The 27,607-nt window shown below is 40.5% G+C and overlaps 2 protein-coding genes across 5 annotated transcripts in view; one reads left to right on the plus strand and one right to left on the minus strand.

Moving 5' to 3' along the window:
* Window positions 1-27,607, plus strand: part of LOC124280673 (endoglucanase A-like) — a 51,955-nt gene that overhangs the window by 12,715 nt on the left and 11,633 nt on the right. Inside the window, exons 1-4 of one of the 4 annotated variants that reach the window (XM_046716665.1) lie at window positions 1,748-1,841; window positions 23,735-23,978; window positions 26,626-26,796; window positions 27,305-27,492. In XM_046716665.1, coding sequence (XP_046572621.1) covers window positions 1,791-1,841; window positions 23,735-23,978; window positions 26,626-26,796; window positions 27,305-27,492 — 654 coding nt within the window. In that variant the 5' untranslated portion in view covers window positions 1,748-1,790. Of the gene's footprint in view, window positions 1-1,747; window positions 1,844-21,277; window positions 21,433-23,734; window positions 23,979-26,625; window positions 26,797-27,304; window positions 27,493-27,607 lie in introns of those variants that run through there. The other 3 variants (XM_046716666.1, XM_046716669.1, XM_046716668.1) reach the window with 3 other exon arrangements.
* On the minus strand, window positions 5,085-7,134 carry LOC124280675. The gene is made up of 2 exons (XM_046716671.1): window positions 6,979-7,134; window positions 5,085-5,707 (listed from the first exon to the last, which is right to left on the minus strand). Exons 1-2 carry the CDS (start codon window positions 6,991-6,993, stop codon window positions 5,303-5,305), a joined length of 420 nt encoding a protein of 139 aa, XP_046572627.1. The 5' UTR covers window positions 6,994-7,134; the 3' UTR covers window positions 5,085-5,302.

Consider the following 27,607-nt stretch of genomic DNA (forward strand, 5'->3'; position numbering starts at 1 on the left):
CGAACCCGGGTCTTCGGCGTGACGAGCCAACGCTTTAACCATTAGGCTACCCCACCGCCCCTATTGACAATGGAAATCGGGAAGTAAAGTTATACAAAAAGCAAACAAGCATCAATATTATTTACCCGAGATCGTCAATACCACTTTAGATGCAAAATCAGTTGCCTTTATTACAAAAAATAGCAAGCGAAAATTCAGTAAGATCAGTCGTCTGTCTGTTGACAGGCAATATATAAATAGGAAGCCATGTGATCACAACACTCCCTCGCCAATTGCCCAAGCCATGACGCTTCTCCGCTGATTGGTCTCACGGACTTCATGTACAATTTGACTCATTCTGCACTGCCTCTTTGCCCCGTTTGAGCATGGACAGACAAAGTGTAACATTAAGGTTAGTATTTATTTAATTACAGTAATATTGCAGTTAATTCTTACAGTGCCTTCATAATAAAAGGGGCGGTGGGGTAGCCTAATGGTTAAAGCGTTGGCTCGTCACGCCGAAGACCCGGGTTCGAATCCCCACATGGGTACAATGTGTGAAGCCCATTTCTGGTGTCCCCCCACCGTGATGTTGCTGGAATATTGCTAAAAGCGGAGTAAAACCAAACTCAGTAAGTCAGTCATAATAAAAATATATCTACTTACTGTCATATAAATAAGTATTATATTGTATAGCATGTAGGTGTACTATATGCAATCATGTTAGTTTTCCAATCCTAAGCTACAAACATAAATAAGCATCTCTAATATATTCTTATCTTTACTATCCTTTCAATGAATGTGTGAGATGAGAGAATGTGTTTTGATATAAGTTGCTATGTTTTAACTATGATAAGTGCAATTATTAATGTTTGGAGGTAATTCTGTGTTTATGAATGTAGCCCTGAAGCTACTCCACATTACCTTGCATATTATATTTATAATCTAATATTATAACAGATAAGTCCCCGTCTATATGATTGGTGCTGTTCCTTGTACCACCCCCAGGGTATGTGTATATGTATGTGTTATATCCATGTATTATACATAGTACCATCAAGTAATGCGTGGTGATGAATCATGTGTATGTTACAATTACGAATAATGCGTAATAGTTTATTATTGCCTATCTTGTGTGTATTGCATTGTATGTATGTATTGGCATTACGTTATGCGTAATGATGTAATATCATAATTCGTATTCCATATGTGCAATAAGTAATGGGAAAGATTTCCGTGTTAACCCTAAACCACACCCTAACCGTAACCCTAAACCCCTAAACCTAACCCTAAACCCTCGAAATAATCCTATTAATAGAATACATTTCCAGCGGGGGTTACGGGCGGAACCGTCACATGAAATCGACAGACCAACTCTTATGATTTGTCTCATAATTTTGGACACCCGAATAAAAAAGTTGTTAACAAACGATTATTATTTTGTGGTCATTTTTCGCTATTTTTGACGAGGGGGGGACCACTTGCTGAAATAAACGACCTCACACCCCAGCAGAGTTTTGGTTATCTATGCCTCACCTTGACCCTGCTATAGTGACATCTTTGAACTTGACCTTTCTTCATGTGTCATTTGTTGTCCATCAACACTTCCATTGTGATCTCAATCACCTGTAACAGTTTTTTGTTCGTAATGTCATTTGACTCCTATGTGTTGGAAATGATATTCAAATTGAATTTTGCCAGAATACTTATCCAGGGTTTACTTGTGCCTGTCGGTAAAGTGATCCGGGTTTGTTTTGGCCCCTGTCGGTAAAGTGATCCGGGCGACTCAAGTCGACGAGAGCACATGGCCCATGTTCACGACGCTGATGAAAACTTGTAGCATCGCAAAGGGTCAAGAATATGTGTGAGTAGTGTTATGATTAATATTTTCATTGACGATGACTTCTTTATCTGGATATCATCCGCGTTAACTTTGGTAAATATGTGTTTGAAACAAATATTAGTTTGCCATGTCAGCCATGAGGGTTCGTGTATCATGTTTTCGTGGTATTGAGAGAAAATTAAATTTATGTGAGCAGCCAGGATTTTCAAGCATTCAAAGCTTTTAATTGGATCTAAATGATTGTTTGTTTTGATATAAAGCTTGAATCGTGGCAAGTAGTGATCAATACTCAGTGCTACACTGCGGCATTTTGTCGAGTCAGAAATTACTCGTATTGTCAGTGGACAGTGAACAAAACATAAATAAATTCAAGATAAAGGCCCGCCTATGTTATTTCCTCTATACTGTAATTATGTATAACTATATGAGAAATCATCTTTGCGTTTCTTTTCATAGCATTAAATGTATTATTTCTGGGCATGGGGAATTGATGATATTCAGACAAACGTGTATATATTGTTTCCAGCGGATTTCCACTAGAGTGAGTGAGTGAGTTTGGTTTTACGCCGCTTTTAGCAATATTCCAGCAATATCACGACAGGGGACGATTTCCACTACAGCGGGATAGAGTAGCAGATAAGTGAACTTTGAAAAGATCCGCATTTATGTATTTATACAACTCCTTGTAAACAATCGTGTAGTTTCATATCATTACGACGAATGACGAACAGGTTGTTACAGATGGCGCCGTGCGTTTACATTTCTCGTAACTATTTGGATATTAAAGGTCGTACTTACTGTCCAGTCACAGCACGGCAGAAATTGTCCTTCGCATTCCTTCCCGCTACTGTTAGTCATGAATCTTGAGCATTACTACTGGTCATTTGTGAATTACATGAATATATTGTACCCGATATTACCCCTTGTTTTCTTTGTTGTTTTACGCCGCACTCAGCAATATTTTAGCTACATGGCGGCGGTCTGTAAATAATCTCGAGTCTTTGATCATCCACATGAGCATCGATAGGATGACATGTGTCAACCAAGTTAGCGAACCTGACCACCCGATCCCCTTAGTAGTCTGTTACGAGAAGCATGGGTTGCTGAAGTCCAATTGTAACCCGGATCTTCACGGATTATATGTTACCCTAATACTCAGAATTAATAGATACCCTTTATGTAATAAGAACATAGTTTTAACATATTTGCACACTCCAAAACAATATTTACAGCTCAGTAGCTAACATGTCAGTCCAGTGCACTGCAGATCCCTAGTTCTCACCCACTCACTCACTCACTCACTCACTCACTCACATTACACAATGGGCCGAAGAAAATTATAGTCGTGATGTTAAATGATTACTCAGGTTTCTGACCTTTCTACCATCATTTATAACGTGCCATGCTTTGAGTGAAGATCATGTGCCATTATGCTTCCGGGTGAAGATCATGTGCTTCTATGTGTTCTGTGATCCCAAACTGCTGCGGTTATGTGTATATCTCGTACTAAAATGGTCTGTGAATATCACATGCTAAGCTATTGGGCACAACTGTAAGTTTTACATGAAGATCACCACCGCATGTTGTACATGAAGATCACCACCGCATATACGGCATAAAGACAAGCACAACATTTTATTCTTTCAGGACATTTGCTGTTCCATATGAGTAAATACTTATCAATTATTGTGCATCTATGCTTTGGGTGAAGATCGTGTTTCTGATCCGTTATTTGCTGGCGTACGACTGCGTCTAAGAACAAACTTTTTCTTGCATATTTTTTATGCATATTGTGTTTGGGACGGATGATACCAGTAAGGCAGAACAGGTTTACCCTTTTCGCGAACACCTGGTGTTACTGATTTCTTGTTGATTTCAACCATTAATATAATGCACCGCTATTTTGCATTTGACGTCAGTTGGAATCAGTTTCGGGGGAAACCTTATCTCTGACGTTGTTACATATTAACATATAACATATGTTTCCCGTCGAGTGCAAAATTATTTAAAGTAAATATTTTTTTATTTATTTCAACCATAACAACTTGCTGATGCAAAAACAGACATCCACAAGAATGTAGACTTCATTGAACAGTGATCTCCCACTGCTCTGTTGTCGAGTATTATCGCCGGCAGCAGCCAACATAATAAAACAGCAACTGAAACAGAGAGACAGAGTAGAGGCAGAGTGATAGGGTCTCTGAAGAAGGTGTTGGTTATATAAGGCTGTGTCGCCTCTGTAAAACACGTGTAACGATGCCACACGTGACTAAGGTCGATAATCAGGGATTCGAACTCATGACGATGAGTTCTGGCAGAAGTAAGGGATAAGACACGCGCAACTACGTACTTCTGACGGCGACGTGACTGTCCTGGCCAGCGGAGGAGGGAGGGAGTGGGGGAGGGGAGGGAGTGGATGCGTGGGTGAATGAAATACGGAACAACTCAACGGTTACGTTCAATATAGCTAATAATCGCTTATGACGGATGTCACGCCTATTGACGTAGTTTCCCTTCATGAGTATATTATTACACCGATAATTATCATTATTACACCGATAATTATCATTATTACATTGATTATCCAGCGTTAGATATAACTGATGATCCAGATTTAACTGATGGTCCAGGTTTAGATATAACTGATGGTCTAGGTTTAGATATAACTGTTGATCGAGGTTTAGATATAACTGATGATCCAGGTTTAGATATAACTGATGGTCGAGGTTTAGATATAACTGATGGTCCAGGTTTAGATATAACTGTTGATCGAGGTTTAGATATAACTGATGATCCAGGTTTAGATATAACTGATGGTCCAGGTTTAGACACAACTGTCCTGGCCAGCGAGGGAGGGAGATATAACTGATGGTCCATGTTTAGATATAACTGATGATCCAGGTTTACATATAACTGATGGTCCAGGTTTAGATATAACTGATGATCGAGGTTTAGATATAACTGATGATCCAGGTTTAGATATAACTGATGGTCCAGGTTTAGACACAACTGATAATCAAGGTTTAGATATAGCTGATAATCCAGGTTTAGATATAACTGATCCAGGTTTAGATATAACTGATGGTCCAGATTTAGACATAACTCATGACCCTGGTTTAGATATAACTGATGATCAAGGTTTAGATATAACTGATGGTCCATGTTTAGATATAACTGACGGTCCAGGTTTAGATATAACTGATGATCCATGTTTAGATATAACTGATGATCCAGGTTTAGATATAAAAGATAAGACGCAAAGTTTTCAATGTCATCTTGTTTATTTCTCTTTTATATAATATTGCCGATGTGACGATAAATATTAACACACTCACTCACTCACTCTCTTATATATCTTCGTGAATGAACGTGGCAAAGATTAACACAAGTCTCAGATGTATATATACATTATTCAGCCAGCTTTTGGCAAGTCAGATGAACTTCCTTCTTTAACTGATTCGTGACATTCTGGATTTCGTTTCAGAGAATCGCACATTCTGTATCCTTGTCACCGGGTTTTCTTCTCTGACAATGGGTACACGCATCTCCCCTAGTTCTGTTGAACTCCGGCCTCTGACCTCTTTGCAACTGAGTAATGTGGTCTATATAACAGTGCTCATTACACTTCTGGTCGGGGTCAATCACATAGTTGTAGCTGAGCCACTTGGGAGCGGTATCAGCAATGTGTTCGTCGATGGCTTGCACCTTCCCGTAGCAGTGTGACTTCAGGCGTTGTTCTATATCTTTGGACCTCCCAACGTAGATGACCAATCCATCCTGTTTGATAACGTAGATTCCTGCTATTTTCTTCTTTTTTTTAGGCCATTGGTTCCATGGAATGCCTGGGCTATCGATCAGGGTTTGGCTGTTTCCCTCAGTTTCCGCCTGCAATATATGTAACATGGAAGTAAATCATGACTGACATACTCTTAAAAAACAGACAAAATATATATCAGACCTAATACCCCAATCTAACTTGTCAGGATCTGCTGGTCGTGGGTTTGAATCCAAGATTGGTCTTTTATCTGTCATGACACATCATCTGCCACGCCAGTTTGAATGTAAGGTAATCCTATGGACGTATATAGTGCTGACGTGTCTCATCATGAACATTGGTTTTCTTTATATCTTTATACGTCTGTATTACCTCCACATGATCATTTCCAATGAGATTTTTCGAAAGTCATAGTATAGTTATGTGTTTGTAGAAGTGAGGATAGGACATAGAACGTTATTCTTGCTGGGTGAGAGTATAGGAGAGGGTATTACCTGTTTAAATGTAAGATGATACTATGGGCGTTTATAATATTGACGTGTCTCTTAATTTACAGTGAGTGAGTGAGTGAGTTTTACGCTTACGTTTACACTATTCCAGTAATATCACGGCGGGGGACACCAGAAATGGGCTTCACACATTGTATTCATGTGGGGAATCGTACCCGGATCTTCGGCGTGACGAGCAAACGATTTAACCACTAGACTTTGTAAAGACGCCCATTTTGGTTTTGTTATATCATGGAAGAATATATAGAGGATGTTTTGTTAATGTTGTCAAATAACAAGTATATTTCATCGAGTGGTCTGACAAAGTTGATATGTTCACAAAGTTGATATGTTCACAGAGTTGATATGTTCACAAAGTTGATATATTCACAGAGTTGATATGTTCACAAAGTTGATATGTTCACAAAGTTGATATGTTCACAAAGTTGATATGTTCACAAAGTTGATATGTTCACAAAGTTGATATGTTCACAGAGTTGATATGTTCACAAAGTTGATATGTTCACGAGTGGTGCAGATCAAGACATCGAGTAAGTCTGCATTTTGTTACGCTACCCAAATACAGTCTAGCCCTTGAGCAGAAAGTAGTTCCAGGCAAAAGTGATATTCTACTCAGTGGAATAACATGCTATTCTACTCAGTGAAAATACCATTTTTATTTTCACCAATATTTACAGTATTTCACCCTTAACAATATAAGAAAGAGAGGATATTTGGTTTGTCTCGTCAATAAAACGACGCTTTAACCAATAGGCTACCCCACCGCCCACCTTCTCACATGTACCTGACACGACCTCTGACAAAGTACCATCCAATCCACAATCACAGAGCTGATTCTAAGACAAATGTCAAATTAGCTATTGAATGCTTACAGAACAGGTCGCCATTCCCGAAACCTTAGTGCGAGGCAGGTGTAGGACAGGCAGGTGTAGGACAGGCAGGTGTCTGTGAACGGAGCTCGTACAGCAATGGCGCGCAGTCAGTTTCCTAGAAGTGACACAATTCCGAGTATTGTCGGGGTAAGTGAAGTGTGACGTACACACTGACACCGATATAAATATAACCAATGTAACGCTGACGTATCTCTTAAGTTAGTCACGCAATGGATATTGCATAACATCATCCTATAGCCCAATAATTCGATATCGTGTTCCTGACCAATTTAAAAAGAGCTGCTGTTTATGCCTACAGAACTGTTACAAATGTTTAAAAAGTCCATTTGAGGCCAATAATTAGTCACGTACCTTGTACAGTGGAATGACCATTACCAGGTTTCTTAGAAAATAATCAGAGTATTGCCAATCTAAATTAAACCAATATACCGATGGTGTATCTCTCTCTCATTTTTGGTTTTTTATTTCCCATTAGCATATTGTACATCGTATTTCAACAAATAAAGTTGTTACGTTTTTCAATGTAAAATTCAGGCAAGCATGTTATACATCACATTTCCACAAATAAACATGATACATGTTACAATGTAAACTTCTTGCAAGGTTGCAATTTTATCCATTGGCATGTTATACATCGCATAACGTATCTAACGAATTTAAAATATCAATGGAAATTAGATGATATATATTATACTTTGATATCGTTACATGCAAATCAGTGTGTAACCTTTGCATTATCATTTCAAATATGATCTTTCGTATGCAGATCATAAAAATGTGTTGGTCTAAAAGGGGAGAGACAGAACGGAAATTATTTTACAGGATGACAGAAGAAGAGACTTTGGTGTAACTTTTGTTAACAAATACATTTGTTTATTTTCACTTTAAATTGTGCATCACGTCTTTGAGTGGCATTTTAGAAGTTGGGAAGCACAATATTGACAAACTTTATGGATAACAACTTTTAGTTCCATGAGTGCGACGTTTCGAGACAGATTCTTGTACTGCAGGGAGCTTGACAACGGTACATGATCTTTCAGCTATAATGCTGCAGTTCTATGGAACTCCCAAACTCCCAACTGAACTCAAAGATCTCGAAACCCTCTCGCTTTGCAAGTCCGAGCTTAAAACATATCTCTTCCGACAGACATACCTGGACTAAAATCTACTGCTTTGTGTTTGTGTCCCCATTGACAGAGTTAAAATTGATATTGGAGTATATTTGTAGCGCTATGAGCATACACATAGTTATTATTATTATCATTATTACAAGAATCTGTAGTGAAGCGTCGCACTCACGAACTAAAAGTTGTTATCCATATGGCTTGTCAATATTACATTTGTTTTTGTAACTTGTTCATGCTATGGTGTGACACTGTCTATCTGAAGAAGGGTGAGTGAGATTTCAAGGTCACATTTCACTAGATTATTCATCATCTGAAACATGTAAACACCAAGTTAGGCTGGCTTGCTGATACGACTAAAGTACTGGAATTTATTTAAATCAGCTAGAGAATGTTTATTGTACACTTGGACATTCTGGGAATAGCAGTGCAAAGTCCATTCGTCATCACTCGTCCCTTTACGTAACCTCCAAGAAGATCGTTATTCGGCTTGTCTCGGAATAACACGAGTTGGTCACGCATATGCTACGCCCTTACTCTTGTGTCCTAGAACTCATGCTATTTCCTGGTAGTACAGATAATTAATTATCTAAATCAAACAATGACACCTAGATATATATAGCTCTGGCGTGTATCTATCTATATATATATATATATATATAAACACGGGTGGCTATGTATATACCTCTATATATTGATATCCAAGTCAGAATTATCCTTACATGGAAATCTCCAAGTTGACCTTTTATATCCAGATTACACGCAAGTGTACGAAGTACAGATATAACGGGAGAGGTGTACAAAGTACAGCTATAACGGGAGAGGTGTACAAAGTACAGATATAACGGGAGAGGTGTACAAAGTACAGATATAACGGGAGAGGTGTACAAAGTACAGATATAACGGGAGAGGTGTACAAAGTACAGATATAACGGGAGAGGTGTACAAAGTACAGATATAACGGGAGAGGTGTACAAAGTACAGATATAACGGGAGAGGTGTACAAAGTACAGATATAACGGGAGAGGTGTACACAGTACAGATATAACAGGAGAGGTGTACAAAGTACAGATATAACGGGAGAGGTGTACAAAGTACAAAGATATAACGGGGAGAGTACAAAGTACAGATATAACGGGAGAGGGAGAGGTGTACGGGAGAGGTGTACAAAGTACAGATATAACAGGAGAGGTGTACACAGTACAGATATAAGGTGTACAGGAGAGGTGTACAAAGTACAGATATAACGGGAGAGGTGTACAAAGTACAGATATAACGGGAGAGGTGTACAAAGTACAGATATAACGGGAGAGGTGTACAAAGTACAGATATAACGGGAGAGGTGTACAAAGTACAGATATAACGGGAGAGGTGTACAAAGTACAGATATAACGGGAGAGGTGTACAAAGTACAGATATAACGGGAGAGGTGTACAAAGTACAGATATAACGTGGAGAGGTGTACAAAGTACAGATATGAGGTGTACAAAGTACAGATATAACGGGAGAGGTGTACAAAGTACAGATATAACGGGAGAGGTGTACAGATATAACGGGAGAGAAGTGTACAAAGTACAGATATAACGGGAGAGGTGTACAAAGTACAGATATAAGATATGGGAGAGGTGTACAAAGTACAGATATAACGGGAGAGGTGTACAAAGTACAGATATAACGGGAGAGGAAAGTACAGATATAACAGGAGAGGTGTACAAAGTACAGATATAACGGGAGAGGTGTACAAAGTACAGATATAACGGGAGAGGTGTACAAAGTACAGATATAACGGGAGAGGTGGAGAGGTGTACAAAGTACAGATATAACGGGAGAGGTGTACAAAGTACAGATATAACGGGAGAGGTGTACAAAGTACAGATATAACGGGAGAGGTGTACAAAGTACAGATATAACAGGAGTACAGATATAACGGGAGAGGTGTACAAAGTACAGACAAAGTACAAAGTACAGATATAACGGGAGGAAAGTGTACAAAGTACACAGATATAACGGGAGAGGTGTACAGATATAACAGGAGAGTGTGTACAGTACAGATATAACAGGAGAGGTGTACAAAGTACAGATATAACGGGAGAGGTGTACAAAGTACAGATATAACGGGAGAGGTGTACAAAGTACAGATATAACAGGAGAGGTGTACAAAGTACAGATATAACAGGGAGGTGAGGTGTACGGGAGAGGTGTACAAAGTACAGATATAATATAACAAAGTACAGGGAGAGGTGTACAAAGTACAGATATAGCAGGAGAGGTGTACAAAGTACAGATATAACGGGAGAGGTGTACACAGATATAACGGGGAGAGGTGTACAAAGTACAGATATATAACAGATATAACAGGAGGAGAGGTGTACAAAGTACAGATATAACGGGAGAGGTGTACAAAGTACAGATATAACGGGGAGAGGTGGAGAGGTGTACAAAGTACAGATATAACGGGAGAGGTGTACAAAGTACAGATATAACAGGGAGAGGTGTACAAAGTACAGATATAACGGGAGAGGTGTACAAAGTACAGATATAACGGGAGAGGTGTACAAAGTACAGATATAACTTGGGAGAGATATAACGAGTAACAGAGATGTCCAGATATAACGGGGAGAAGGTGTACAGATACAGATATAACGGGAGAGGTGTACAAAGTACAGATATAACGGGAGAGGTGTACAAAGTACAGATATAACAGGAGAGAGGTGTACAAAGTACAGATATAACGGGAGAGGTGTACACAGTGTACACAGATATAACAGATATGGGAGAGGTGTACAAAGTACAGATATAACAGGGAGAGGTGTACAAAGTACACAGATATAACAGGAGAGGTGTACAAAGTACAGATATAACGGGAGAGGTGTACAAAGTACAGATATAACAGGAGAGGTGTACAAAGTACAGATATAACGGGAGAGGTGTACAAAGTACAGATATAACGGGAGAGGTGTACAAAGTACAGATATAACGGGAGAGGTGTACAAAGTACAGATATAACGGGAGAGGTGTACAAAGTACAGATATAACAGGAGAGGTGTACAAGTACAGTACAGATATAACGGGAGAGGATATGTACAAAGTACAGATATAACAGGATAACGGGAGAGGTGTACAAAGTACATATATAGCAGATATAACTTGGGAGAGGGTAAGTACAAAGTACGAGAGGGAGAGGTGTACAAAGTACAGATATAACGGGAGAGGTGTACAGATATAACGGGAGAGGTGTACAAAGTACAGATATGGTACAGATATAACAGGAGAGGTGTACAAAGTACAGATATAACAGGAGAGGTGTACAAAGTACAGATATAACGGGAGAGGTGTACAAAGTACAGATATAACGGAGAGAAAGTACAGATATAACAAAGTACAGATATAACAGGAGAGGTGTACAAACAAAGAATATAACAGATATAACGGGAGAGGTGTACAGATATAACAGAGAGCAGTACAGTACAGATATAACTTGGGAGAGGTGTACAAAGTACAGATATAACGGGAGGAGGAGGTGTAAAGTACAGATATAACAGGAGAGGTGTACAAAGTACAGATATAACGGGAGAGGTGTACAAAGTACAGATATAACGGGAGAGTGTACACAGTACAGATATAACGGGAGAGGTGTACAAAGTACAGATATAACGGGAGAGGTGCACAAAGTACAGATATAACGGGAGAGGTGTACAAAGTACAGATATAACGGGAGAGGTGTACAAAGTACAGATATAACGGGAGAGGTGTACAAAGTACAGATATAACGGGAAGAGGGAGAGTAAGAGGTGTACAAAGTACAGATTTAACGGGAGAGGTGTACAAAGTACAGATATAACGGGAGAGGTGTACAAAGTACAGATATAACGGGAGAGGTGTACAAAGTCGGTAAAGTGATCCGGGCGACTCAAGTCGACTAGAGCACATGGCCCATGTTCACGACGCTTCGCAAAGGGCCAAGAATGTGTGTGAGTAGTGTTATGATATAATATATTTATTGATGACGACCCCTTTATTTTGATATTAACCATGGGTAAACATGTGTTTGAGCTTGAAAAAAATATTAGTTTGCCATGTCAGCCACCGTGGTTCGTGTATCATGTTTTCGTGATATTGAGAGAAAATTAAATATATGTGGGCAGTCTGGATTTTCAAGCAGTCAAAGCTTTTAAATTGGATCAAAATAATTGTTTCTTCCATTATAAAGCTTAAATCGTGGCAAGTAGTGTTCAATACTTAGTCCTACACTGCGGCATTTTGTCGAGTCGTTAATCGTTGAGATGAGACACGCACAACTACGAACTTCCGACCGAAACGTGACTACAGATATAACGGAAGAGGTGTACCAAAGTACGAGATATAACGGAATGTGAGGTACTGTACAATGTGCACTAGATATAACGGAAGAGGTGTTACAAAAGTATCAGATATTATCGAGGCGTCAAACAACATTCAATCGATCATCCTACCACTCCGCGATAACCAGATATAAATGGGAGATGCGATACCTATAATGCAGGGTCCGATAAATAATTTATGGTGAGGACGATGGGGATGTAGTTGGTGATGGCTGTTGTCGAGGTATTATCGCTGCCGCCGCCTGAAGGGAGTAGAGGCACGGGGATCGGGATGGGGTAGTCGCCTCGGATGAGGACTCAGAAGACTAAGGATAGCAATCAGAAGACCCTCCAGAACTAAGCTGGAGCATTCGCTAAACGTGACTCTGAAGACCCGGATGACCCGCCGCCGGAGGAGTACAAAGTGAATATTATGGTGGACGATGATCCCTCCTCGCTGCTGCTGGAGCTCTACCTGCTCGCTGCTGCTGACTGCTGACCGCTGCTGCTGCTGCCCTGTGGCGACGATGGTGGTGATGGTGCCTGTGGTGACGGTGGTGGTGGTGATGATGGTGGTGGTGGTGCCTGTGACGGCGATGGTGGTGATGACGGCGGTGAGAGTAGACCAATGCCACAAGGGCTGAAATGCAAGAGAAGATGAGTGAGTGAGTGAGTTGGGTTTAACGGCGCATTTAACAGTATTCCATATCGTTACATCGCCGATAACATGTCATCTTAACGAAGAACCGCTGGACGTTAGTATGGACGTAAACAAAACAACAACAAAACAAAACAAAAGGATAAATGTTCAAAATTAATGTGTATTTTTCAGATTTTAAGATATATTTCAATGCAAGTTAACCATTCTGTAGCACATATTTGTCTCAGAGTGCAGTAGTTTGTGCGGTGTAGAACCACCACTAAAAACCTAATGGGGAGCTACTTTAAATCTGCCTCACTAACACTGCGAATGTCACGTTCGTAACCAACTCGTGTTATTTCGGGACAAGCCGAATAGCGACTCGTGCCCCTCTGGAAGGATTTCATATTGGCGCATGAACATCAGAACTACTTTAAACAAGAACAATAACTCTATCCCTGTTTGATTCCAATGTTTCTTAATATCACCGAAGCACATGTACATTGTATTGCTAGGTTGTTTTTTTGTTGTTGTGTTTTTTACCTATTTATCTTAAAGAATTAATCTTCTTTGATACAACTAAAAGGAGAAAAACATACTTGTTAAAGACATATTTTAAAAAAAATTAAAAATGTAGTTATTACCAGCTGTTCGACTTATATTTCCAATTATGTTAATTTTTTTAATAGGGTTTAAAATCAAAAATGGGAATTGTTTTATTGAATATACAAATAAAATAATATTTTTTCGGCTACATTAAATCCCAAAGCAGATTCTCAACTTTAAATTTTTTCTCAAACTGAACATTCGTGTATCCTTGCTGTCACACCCCAGGTGGAATTTTAAATGAATTCGCTGAAAAAAAATATGAATGACCAAAAAACAGTCAGACTAAAATATCCCCAGAGCTGTGAAATATAAGCCCAATGTTAAAGATTAAGGTTGATTAGTTACATACAAATACGATATTATTGTTTTGAAACGCGAAGCGATTATAATTACATTTCCCTAAAATTGGTCGAAGCGCACGTACAATCTCCATAACAAGCCTGCAAGATCGTCAGAAATACACTCCGTTGGACCCATGAGAGCCGTTATGTCAACAAACGCACGTGCGTGTATTTGAATCTCTCACCGTCATTCGCGTGATTCTTATTAAAAACTTCATAATAGGCAGCAAAATCCTGTTAGCTACGTTCTTTGTACTTTCAATATGACGATATATATTTTTCATGATTCTTTAGACATTAACATAATGCCTTAAACGATTTAAGTACTCGGGATTTATTTTATCAAAGCACCGCAGTCATTTACGCGCGTTCTGATTGGTTTGTTGTATTTTCGCACATAACAAGCATCGATAGGGGGACGAGTCTTCTTGGAGGTTACGGAAAGGGGCGAGTGGTGACGAATGGGGGACGAGTCTTCTTGGAGGTTACGGAAAGGGGCAAGTGGTGACGAATGACATAACAAGTATCGAGTGGTGACAAATGGAAGGGTTGGTCTAAGTTAACGCTCATCGCGTACTGCACGTGCATTTGTTTAACTGTTCCAACGACTGCGCTTACCCCCCTTGTAATGCAAACCAATAATACCGATTTGAATCTATGATCGTTTGTGAAACAACTTTTATCTTAAGTTGAATACAGTTCTAAGATTTAAATGTTTAATTGGTAAGATAAAATTATTAGGATTCGCAATCTGAATTTCACTTTATTCGATTTACTTTTTTGTTTAAAGTGAAATTCACCGGTACGTTTTCACTGCAAACAGACCCTGGTATCACATGACCTTCGTTGTGGGAAAAGAAATGAAGTCCTAGAAACTCTCAGGAGTCAAGCTGCCAAACACGGTCACCCATCCAAGCACTCTACGCGCTGAACGTTGCTCAACTTCAACTGATATATGATATATGATATATGATCTAAGCTCTAAGCACAGGACCACGCGCCGCCACAAGTAATAAGACCCGTGAACCCATGCTTGTCGTAAGAGGCGACTAACGGGATCGGGTGGTCAGGCTCGCTCACTTCGTTGACACATGTCATAGGCTCCCAATTGCGCAGATCGATGCTCATGCTATTGATCACTGGGTTGTCTGATCTGATTATTTACAGATAGAGTGCGGCGTAAAACTAAACTCACTCACTCACTCACTCACTCACAAATAATGCATATCTTCGATATTGCCAACAGCAGAACTGAGGGTTTTCAAAATAATGTTTGCTTGTTTGTTATTTAACGCAGTGCTAATCTAGTTATAAGACAGCAGGCTGTAAATCGTCGAGTCTAAACCAGACAATCCGGTGATTGTTATTATGAGCAAGGATATGTCGATGACGTGCCAAGAACTGAATCTGACCCCCGATCCTTTAAGTCGCCCTGTAGAAGCAGTGTAGGTAGCTGTTCTAACCAGTGTGCGAAATAGACACTGGCCCGCTAGCCCGTCGCTAGTAAAATTCCCGTCGGGCCAGTAACTCTCCACAGTCACTGGCCCGACTGACTAGTGAATTTTCATGAGATCATTTTGTAAATATATCACTCTCTCAGACTTGTTAAGTTATAATACACTTTTAAATCATGCAAGATTATGGCCAGATGAAAATGTTCATCATAGTAGTAGCTTAATGATGAAACCCTTGTCGACATTCAAATTTCGGGCCAGTGAATTATTTTGTTGGCTGGTAACTTTCATGCATAGGTAGCCCGACTGGCTAGCAAAATTTGGAAACTATTTCGCACGCTGGTTCTAACCACACGACCATGTGTGGTGTCCCCGCCGTGATATTGCTGGAATATTGCTAAAAGCGGCGTAAAACTAGACTCACTCTAACCAAATAACATCTAGACTTGACTCAATTGGAGCTAGGGAAACGGGGACGTCTATTGGTGAAAGCGTTCGCTCGTCACGTCGAACGCCTAGGTACGATTCCCAATATAATGTGTGAAGAAATGGGGCTATCATATTTCACTAAATATTGAGTCTGAACCAGGAAATCTGGTGATTGATATTATAAGCAAGGATATGTCGATGAACTGAATCTGATCCTTTAAGTGGCCCTGTAGGAGCAATGTAAGTTGCTGTTCTAACCACATGATATCAACTGAATTGGACATTCAAAAAAAATGTAACAGAAAATATGAAGTGTATAATTTATACAAAACTGATTACAATTGACAGAAAGCTTCCTTTGTTCTTATTGATACAACACCGATTTACTTAAATGTAACATTGTAACATAATGTAGGTGAGGTGGTGTGGTGAAATTGGGTTTAACGTCGTGCTTGAGAATATTTCGCTCATATGACGACGCATGCGTGTGTGTGTAAGGTGCGGCTGCTTGTACTAGCCCAGACTGAAGCTGGTTTTATAGTGCTAGCCCACTGAGATACCATGCCGCAGTGAAGCATGGATACCCACTCAGACACATTATACTGACTCCGAGCCGACCAGTCCTTGTTGTACCCATTAATGCCGAGCGCCAGACAGGGACCAACATGTACCATATTTTAACGTCTTTTGGTATGACGCGGTCGGGGATCGAACCCGCGACCTTGCGCTCTCCGGGCGGATGCTCTAACCACTACACCACGGAGGCGGTCCGTAACATAATGTCTATAAGCATAACATACATTTGCCACCAAATAATTACTGCAATCGTCATCTATCCACAGAATCGAATGCCTTTCTAAAGTTTGTTATATGCTTTAGATCTGTTTTATGGTAGATGTTTTATGGTGTATGTACTGTTACTGCATACAAGTGAATATACCACATGTCGAACAGTCTTTTTTGCTGAGAGATCCTTACAACAACGGTTGCTCGGGTGGGTGTTTGGTGTGATAGAAGGCCCGTAACTAGGTCACGGCACTTCACCAGACCTTAGTACTTCCGATGACAAACAACGTTTCATACCTTTTCGAATGGTCTCATGGTGGTCAGTTGACAGTAAGAAACCGACAATGAAGGAGTAACACATTTCCGATCTGACCACCCCCCAAATTAGCCAACAATAACGACTTTCAACAGCTGTGACAGCCAAGCATGGTTGTACACTCGGTCCCGTCTAGTAGTCGTATTTGGCCGTCGCGCAATTAGGAACCAGAACTGGTTCTTGAATATACGCTTGTTATCGGAAATCTGATACCGGAAGTAAGCTGGGTCCCGCAAGTTGGCGCGCGCAAAGGGAGCCGGGAACAAGCTTAGTACGGGAAGTACCGCCTCGCGAGATTTACCGGCCCTGTTAGGTTCGGGTATTTGTCATGGTGTGTTTGGTCCTAGTCAGTTTACTTCTTATGCTTCATCTGCACTACTTAGAGTCACCATGGAAACCACTGTGGGTGTAGATGTATTGTCGCTCACAATGCTACACCCAGCTGCTGCAGAAACACCTGCTCCTTCGGGGAGGGATGGCCGAGATACGTCCACCCTTACTTGGAGGCCTCGGGTTTCAGAAGCGGCTCGGCCACACTTGAGAGTCTTCTTCCACACCGCCCGCATCTCTCTGTTCATCACGCCGTACACGATGGAATTGACGAAGGAATTTGCTGCGGCGAGAAGAGACAGATATTTGGAGAGTGACAAGTCTCTGACACCTAGAATCCTTGAAAGTATTCCATTTAATGAAACTGGTAACCAGAACACGAGGAACAAGACAAACACCACGAAGGATGCAATGGACCTTCTACGTTCAGCAATCACGCTTGCACTTATCACATGTGTCCTCATGTTTCTAGATCGCCGGATTACCCACAGCACTCGGATATATATAAACACAGTGGACAGGATCAAGGGGATTTGACAGATGGTCAATACACGACCGAACACACTTGCCAGCATTTCTTGCATGTTGCAACTGAATTCCTTACTGTTCAAGAAACTTAAAGCGCCAAATCCAAGGCCACTACAGATTACCCAAACAAAAACGGCAACTGTAACAGCCCTCGACGTTGTGTACGACGTTCTGTGGACAAAGGGAAACTGGATAGCTACGAGACGTTCAGTCGCAATGGCAAAGAGGTGAGTGATGGATAGACCCAGTCCCCAGATCCAAAAACAAAAATTCATTACACATCCAGCATTTGAGGTCTTCAATTCAGTCATATAATTCAACAGAATATTATAAGGAAGAACGACAGCACCGACGGCGAGGTCAGCAGTGGCGAGGCTGGAGACGAGGACGTAGCTGGGTCTTTTTAAAGACGCTGAGAAGATGACTGTACAAATTATGCCAAGGTTACTCAGTAGAATTAAGGGTATCATGCTCGCTCCTATCGTCAGGTGTACAGACAATGGGTTGGTTGGTATCAGGAATGAATGTTCACCAGCTGAGGCGTTCGTAAAAGGAGTCCTATTTTGACCAGGATTGGTTAAATTTGTGATCATATCAATTCCATCCATTGTGTAAGATATGAACACTTCTTCTGACTACTGAAGACACACCACACAGATGAATGTCAACTGTTGAATATAGACAATCAACAACTCGCACCTGTCAACACTAGACTGTTGACTACTGAGTATAGACCGTTGACTGCCGAGAGTAGACCGTTGATGACTAAGTGTATACCGTTGACTACTGAGTGTAGACCGTTGAGTACCGAGTGTAGACCGTTGGCTACCGAGAGTAGACCGTTGACTGCTGAGAGTAGACCGTTGACTGCGGAGTGTAGACCGTTGACGGCTGAGAGTACACCGTTGACTACCGAGAGTAGACCGTTGACTGCTGAGAGTAGACCGTTGACTGCTGAGTGTAGACCGTTGACTGCGGAGTGTAGACCGTTGACGGCTGAGAGTACACCGTTGACTACCGAGAGTAGACCGTTGACTGCCGAGAGTAGACCGTTGACTGCCGAGAGTAGACCGTTGACTGCCGAGAGTAGACCGTTGACTGCCGAGAGTAGACCGTTGACTACCGAGAGTAGACCGTTGACTGCCGAGAGTAGACCGTTGACTGCCGAGAGTAGACCGTTGGCTACTGAGTGTAGACCATTGTCTGCTGAATCTAGACCGTACAACTCAGTGTAGACCGTACTGCTCAGTGTAGACCGTACTACTGAGGGCTGGAGTATGACAACTGACAGCGGAATGCTGACGTCTGGCTTGTGACTGTTGAGGGCAGACTTCTGACTGTTGATTATATGCTGCTGCCATCTGACCGTTGGTGGCTGGGAACTGACGTTTGAGCGTTAGTGATTTACTGTCGTCTGTGACTATTACTTGCAAACAAATGGGAACGTGAAAGACGAGATTCTCGCCATACGCCAGGCAACTGAAGTAATTAGTACTGTGTATGATAACTTGTCTTCACGGGGTGCCAATGCAGGGTTTTCACACTCACCATGACTTATTACCATCTGACGGGTGTCTAATGAAACCATCAAAGGGCATTTACACGTCGTCAACTAGAATATTCAATGATCTTAAAACCTGAAGCGGCAGGAAACCAAAACTGTGTCTCCGCGTCTTATAGAAGACAGAGAATACAATCATTAATCTTCCAGCAGTTCATTTTTATATATTTGTCAGCAATCGTCATTAAGACAATTCCGCCGCCATATAGCTGGAATATTGCTGAGTGCGGCGTAAAACTAAACTCACTCACTCAAAATCACCAATGTGAAAACGAACGTTTGACGCATACCAAAATTTGTAAACACGTAAGAATGAAAACGATAGAAACTGCACGTGCAATGTCGGAAACATGTGTAGAGGCATCAACTATAAAAGGACAAACCAACTTCATCATTTCATTATAAAATTTTGTGACGTAAACGAAGATAGAAAATGGCAAGATTGAGTGCTAGTGACTGAAATATCGTCATTGGACGTTTGGAAGCAGGGGAGTCCTAGTCTGCCGTTGCAAGGCAACGTCCATCACAACTCCTTGATTATGGCATCGACATACCCGCTCTCACTTCGACATACCCGCTTCACTTAGACATACCCGCTTCACTTCGACATACTCGCTTCACTTCGACATACTCGCTTCACTTCGACATACTCGCTTCACTTCGACATACTCGCTTCACTTCGACATACCCGCTTCACTTCGACATACCCGCTTCACTTCGACCCAAGGTCGTCCCAGAAGTGGAAGACCAAGTGGGACCACTCCTACTCAGGCCGGTTTTATCCGGTAGTTCACCTACGTCACTACAGGACAGTTGCCTAGTCTTCGAAGGATTTCCGACCAAACCATCACAAATCGTCTGAGAGAAGTGAATAAATGACTTGCCTTTTCATGTGTTTGTGACGTGTTCTACTGGTGGAGATACGGATACCTCATCGCTATTTGAAAAAATGATTCATGGTCGCATATTTATCATAACGAACTAGGGAATCGACTCGCTTAGCAGACTTACCACTGAATACAACCAACCCACTCAACACCATACCTGAATAAATATACCACGAGATAATCACCCAAAGCCAGTCAACGCTAAAATGTTTACAATCAAGTTTCAGAAAGTTCCAAGGCGGCCAACGTCAGCACACTCTAATATATATAGTACTCGAGTGGACATGTACTCAATATACCTTCTAGTCAGAATACACATTAAAATGTAAAAGTGTAATAAAGTTAAATATAATTGTATTATCACCAATAGTACACGAAAATAGCTTACGTAGATCTTCATAAAATCCCTAATTATTGTGAAGATTGTAATTGCGAAATTTAGTTGCTCTATCTAGACAGAATGTCTTAAGTTATTTTGATGACAACAGTGTTTACGGGAGACGTTCTTTATATTAGATTAGCTGCTCAGAAAGGGGAAAGATCTGTGGTTATACTTATTTAGTACAATATGTGACGCTTCAGTGCAGATGCATCGATATCAATCAAGTGGTCGATCAATCAGCAGCTTCTTCGCTTCGCATGATGGAGAAACAAACATACAGTTTTCTGATGCCATGTTTAATTGGACATCCTTGGTATTTTAGATCTTTATTAAACTTAGATCAACGTTGCGCGATATTCTTAAAGACGTATACAAACTATTTGAAAAAAGAAGGAGTGGAGAGTTTTGATAGTAGCGAAACAGAACTTAGGTCAGACGCCAGTTTTACAGACCTGTCTATCTATGGACTGGGCAGCCGACGGTAAATGCTTAATCGTTAGATAAGGCAAGTCGGACAAGAAAGCAAGACGCCATGAGAGCCAGTGTGTACTTGTTTGTTGTTTGTGTTGTGGTTGGTCAGTGTGAAGTGGTCATAAAGCAGAAACTGGACCATGGATTTTTAGCTGACCTAATTCTCCACGCACCAAAGGCACTGCATGGATGGAGGGTGCATGTCCTTTTTTCAACACCCGTCAACAAAATAGACGTGAGCACATATTTATCGGTTGACCTTATTGCTGCTGAACTTTCTTTCGGCAACATTGATGTACCCTTGATAAGGATTGGTTAAAAATAAATCAATGTTATGTAATTTCCTACATAGAGAGTACTAACCGAGTGTGTTTCCGTATCATTGATATACTCATGGAAACAAATAAGGTGACACATGAGAGTACAAGTGTTCCTTTATTCTTTTCCAGGTTTCTTCACAATGTATGTATTGTACTGTGGGTGAAATTCTTGAAATAAATAAAGGAACACTTGTACTTTCATGTGTTCGCTTATTCGTTTCCATGAGTGTTTATTCCTAATATATGATATTAATGATACAGAAACACACGAGGTTATCTCTTTATAAAATAATGTCATTCTTAAAATTACTCTAAAAAAAGAAGCAAATCGTACGTGAATTTATATGTAGAGAATCGAGCACACGAATACTGAGCGGTTCACTAAAGGTGAAGGTCGTTCATGGCAGCGGAATATGGTTGCGACGAGTCGCTAATACCGTGCAAACATAACTCGTGCCTAAAACAAGATCTTTCTGTCTAAAAAGAACAACAAAATCAGGCAGGGTTTTCTTGGCAGTGTTTCTATTTTCATTGCGAGTAATCACCTCATCAATATCAGTTTCTGATACCTGACGAAATGGATTCGTCATCTGCTTTGTTGTGATCGATCGATCGATCGATCGAAATCCTTGGTTTGTACCTTCCTTAGACGATCGCCTTTCACTCGTGCCTCATAATCCGTACCTTCAATTTGAACGAAGTACTCCGTTTCATGTTTTCTAAAGTCAATTACTGCAGTAACGACTCCAGAACCTCTGTCATCAGTTCTTACAGAATCACCAATTTTGATAATGGGGACAGCCATGTTTGTTTACAAACTCGTCCACGCACTCTCCTACCCAGAGTTCCATGGGGCTAAGTCATCGCTGCGCCGGTATGTGTCGTCCACGCAATGTAAACTCGCGACGACGTCATCAATGAAATGTTAACGTTTTAAGATTCGCATGGAATGTATGGAGTTTTGTGAAAGTAGTTCGTGGATTGACGTAATTTGCATAGTTATCAGATTTGGATAATAAGTTTATCAGATTGCTTTATTGCACCGATAACACCCTCAATTACATGATAATGTAAAATAGTTTCTTATACAATGTGTACATGCAGATATTACTCATTAATGTATGTTTGAACGACTCACAATGGAAGCTTATAAATTACAGACGAAAATGTATAAGCCAATCTGATTGGTTAAAATGATGTTCAGTGAGGTTTGAAATCCTTCAACTCTTCCTAACTTTAACTGCCCGTGATTATTTGTAGGCCCCGCTACGCCGCAACTTCTAACATAAGTGGGTGGGTGTGAAAACTCATAGAACGTCCAATAGCATGATAGTGCAATCCACTTTTTGTTACCTGGGCCTCGTTTCACAAAACTGTCGTAGCGCTACGACTATCGTAAGTCAGTGTTACAGTATAGGGGGTAGGAATGCTACGAGGAAAGTTACGAACTCTTAGGCTTACGAGAGATTTGTGAAACGGGGCCCTGGATGAGCGCTGTTTGATACACATCTATTTCCATAATATTGCACACACTGCTTCCATTGTAGGGTTCACTTTAACATGTGTCAAGTTTTTAATTTTGTTCAGTATAATCACAATCGAAGTCCAGTGAACTCAAACTAGGGCTGCGCAATATAACCGGTTTACCGATATATACCGGTTCACACATGAAAACGATACGTATTGCGATACGCTGATCGAAAATTTTGACATGCATTTGGAAAACCTTCGTAACACTCGGTAATCTTAATGATTGTGGAAATTGTGGTAAGGGTGGTGGAAATGATCGTGGTGAAAATTACATTTAACTGGATTGTTAAGTTCTTTTACTTGTTTCATTTGTGCCAAATATTATTTACATTTTTACTTTGTCATCATAAAATGTTTTTATTAAGGTGAATCAAGCATAGTGATTTTGTTGTGGTTTTGCTTTATAAATCAAACATTAACTCGATTATAAGTAGTTTTTTGTTAAGAAAAACATCTTGCAATATATTGCAATACACATCGCAATAATGCTTTTGCATCGCAATATATCGCAATATGAAAATTCTTTGCAATACCCACCCCTAGCTTAAACTAACATGTTTTCTTTCTTTCTTAATCATATGTTTACATCTGTGTTAAAAAGGAAAAGTTGCATATTTGATGGTAAGTTTTAAACATATCAAAATGCCCTAGTACAATAAAGGTATTGAAATGTTTCCTCATCGTCAGATATGGGATGCTCACGTTGTTCAGAAACTTAACAATGGGAGGGAGTTTGTCATTGCCAACAAAAATTACAACAAGGACCTCGGTGCAGGCGACACAATCAAGATGGAGATCGAGGCTCACACAAGCGTCCATACACTACCAACTGCGTCACTGTACTTCGAGGGATTCCAGCCATCCGGGTATCCAGCCACGCCCTCGCCCAGCAGTCACATGACGACGACACCAGTGACGTCACATCACGGAAGTAAATCTAAAATAGATGCTTTTAAAGGGTGTGGGTGGGGGGGGTGTGGGTGTGGGTGGGGGGGGTGTGTGTGTGTGAATGAATAAGGTTTTACGCCGCTTTTAGCAAGATTCCAGCAATAGCGCGGCGGAGAACATCAGAAATGAACTTCACACATTGTCCTAATGTGGGGAATCGAACCCAGCGTGAAGAGGGACACAATAACCATTAGGCTATCCTGCCGCCCCCCTGCTTCTGATGAGAATCATCAATTTTTGTGAGTGTTTAATTTCGGAAATGGCCAACCCACCCATTATTAACAAACATCTTGAGGTAAGGTCCACCTATTTACACTCAGTACATTACTATTAATATAGATCATCAAAAGATACTAATAATTAATTTGCTGGAATGTCCAATCCACTATTTTCGTACGTTGAAAACACTGAGTACGTATGCACATAGTTCCCATGCCACATTGGCTGTTACAAATTTTCATGATATTGATGACGTTAAATGTTCACAAGGCTAAAAACGGATTCATTGGTTTTGCTATGTTCAAGCCTCACGATCCCCATTTTGATTGACGTTCTATCTTGGTATCCCCCCAAAAACGCAAAATCTGCAATAAATGCATCACAAACTTCAGAAAACAAAACGTGCAAGAAACATTTTGTGTGTTTGAGATAGACAGAAGTCCTTTAGAATCAAACTTAGATATTAAACTGCATAAATTTGTAACTATAATCGCTTTAGAAAGTGACTCCCCACTTCATGTTTACTGAAAGAGCTCGTTTTGGAGACACTACCCACCCCCACTGAGAGGAAGGACATAACTTATTGTAATGTTTTAAACTTTTCATACATGATGGTTCAAACTAAATACTGAATATAACATATGTTATATTTGACCACTTTCTAAATGGCACTGTGTATTTATAAGTACTGAATGGTCACACAAGTGTCAGCTCTCAGTATATTGTAAACAGGGCCAGCTCGAATATCTGGACACAATGTTTTTGAAAGATTAAAATGGGGGTGTCCTTTAAAAACAGCCCCGTCTAAAAATATATCAATCAATCCAAATCTCTGAATGCTGATTATGACGGGAAGTCATCCAATACTATACTGAACATATTGCATATGACCTTATCTGAGGGAATACCGTTATTCAAGAGGTACCAAATGACAGATCGTTTTTCATTTTCTGCAATTTTTTATGAAATATTGTACCCTAATGTGTTGCAACCACATTCCCCAAATATGCGAAATTTTGGATATGGCTTTGCTAATAATTGCTTCAAAATAAAATGGAAGCTTTTCTAACATTGGACATCTAATTTGGAATACTGTTAGGCTGACTACTTTTTGAACGCCCCTCGTAGCACAAACACCAGAGACCATATAATAGATTATATGGTCTCTGCAAACACAAACAGAAGGCATTGATGAGAGGAACATGTACCTTTCATTCAGATTATGAGCAAATCTCTCACCCTCTCTTTCATGAAATGAACAATTTAATCCTCGACAAATTAATTAATTGAAATTAAAAACTTTAATGAATAAATTCTTTTTCATTCATATAGATACATAAGATGCAGTGTTAGCTTCGATGTTTAACATCATGTATACAATTTTTAGCAGAATTCATAATAAAATATTATAAATATATATGTTTAAGATTCCTATATTCAGAATATATATTTGTGGTATATGTGGCATTGCTAGATGACACAAATTATCTCAATCCATTTAAGGAGTCATTGGGATTCAGACCCATTCTTTTGTCGGGGCTTCATTGACAACAAGCATACAAATGTTAACGAAACCTATCTGCTAAACACGTGCTAGTTTTAGTAAAGACCACGATGTTCGTTAATAAGCCAAACAACTGCATTATTCCAGCACGAATTAGAAAGTCACCAGCTGTGATCAGCGCGGCGTGTGTTGAATGAAGGAAACACAGCCTAAGTGTGCCCAGATCTTGTTTCATGACGGAACACATTGACCCATGATCAGTGATATAATTAAGATTAAGATACATATGGCTTGAAGACATGTCGGCGCTGTTGGCAGTTGTAATGCGTTATTCTCAAGAACGAATCTATTTGCTGCTTCACGTGGCTGACATCTTTTAGTAATGAGATTAAACAAACTTCTGTCAGAATTCTATAGACAACAACGACAAGCCCCGGATATGATTATTGGTTTCCGCCCCTGTCAGTGTTGTCGAGATAAGTGGTTCACATCATGCTTCATGAACCAAACACTTCGTGTTAACCGGACTGAAAACAGCTACACAAAGTCCACTATACAATGACACAATCCTCTTTATTCCAAATCGGTGTAAGAATTTTATAACAGGGAGACGTGGCCTGATTAGCATAATGTTGAGGAGCCTTCGCAATGAAGCTGCAGAATGTCCTACTGAACTCAGCACAACAGACATCACTGATGATGATGATGATGATGATGGTGATGGTACTGATATTCATGCTATATTGTACATGTAGACGGAAATAGCAGCTACAACTACACGAAGTGATTGGGGGATTTTATCTTGTTTCACGAAGCCCAGCGTTCTGGCAAACTCCCCACTGATGATGATGATGATAATGATGATGATGTTGATGGTGCTGATATTCATGTTTTATTGCACATGTAGGTGGAAACAGCAACTACAACTACACGAAGTTACTTGGGGATTCTATCTTGTTTTACGAGGCCCAGCGTTCCGGCAAACTCCCTTCAGATAACAGGATCCCCTGGAGGGGGGACTCAGCGTTAGGGGACAAGGGGGACCGCGGGGAAGACCTCACAGGAGGGTGGTATGACGGTCAGTATCATATCGATGTATCACAATCATACATTTGTACCTTAATACAGCGGGTACCAGTCGTTCAGCCGATCTCTGTTTCACAACGTTAAACACCAGGATCACTTCGGGATTTGATTTTCTCTCTCGTCAAGCTAACACACCATGATATCACCTAAATACTCCAGAGGGTGGCGTTGAACACTATCATACCATGGGCTGAATCGGGAGGGTGGATGCATCTATGTGAGTGAGTGAGTGAGTGAGTTTAGATTTACGTCGCTTTAGCAATATTCCAGCAATATCACGGCGGGAGACACCAGAAATGGGCTTCACACATTGCACCAATGTTGGGAATCGAACCCGGGTCATCGGCATGACGAGCTAACGCTTTAACCACTAGGCTACCCCACCGCCCCTCACCTATGTCGTCAGTACTTAATTGAATCAGTTTTAAGAAGTCTTACTTGCTAACATGCTACGTCAATGACCTGATTTCTCAGTATATCTCAATGATTCTATTTGTCAGCTGGGGATCACATCAAATTTAATTTTCCGATGGGAGCGTCCGTGACCTTGTTGACCTGGGGGATGATCAAGTTCAAGGACGCGTACGTCAGCTCGGGTCAACTGGATCATATGTACAGCTGCATAAAATGGCCGCTTGACTACTTCCTGAAGTGCTGGGAACCTTCGCGGCAAGAACTTTACGTACAGGTTGGTTTCATCTGGGCAGTGTGTGCCAGTATTTTACCAAACACACACATCACACACTCGTGTACACACCTCGCTCAGAGACAACCAAACATCGCACACACACACACACACATCA

This window comes from Haliotis rubra, unplaced genomic scaffold (assembly GCF_003918875.1).
Source record: "Haliotis rubra isolate DU_JTF1 unplaced genomic scaffold, ASM391887v1 Scf271, whole genome shotgun sequence".
NCBI lineage: Eukaryota > Metazoa > Mollusca > Gastropoda > Lepetellida > Haliotidae > Haliotis > Haliotis rubra.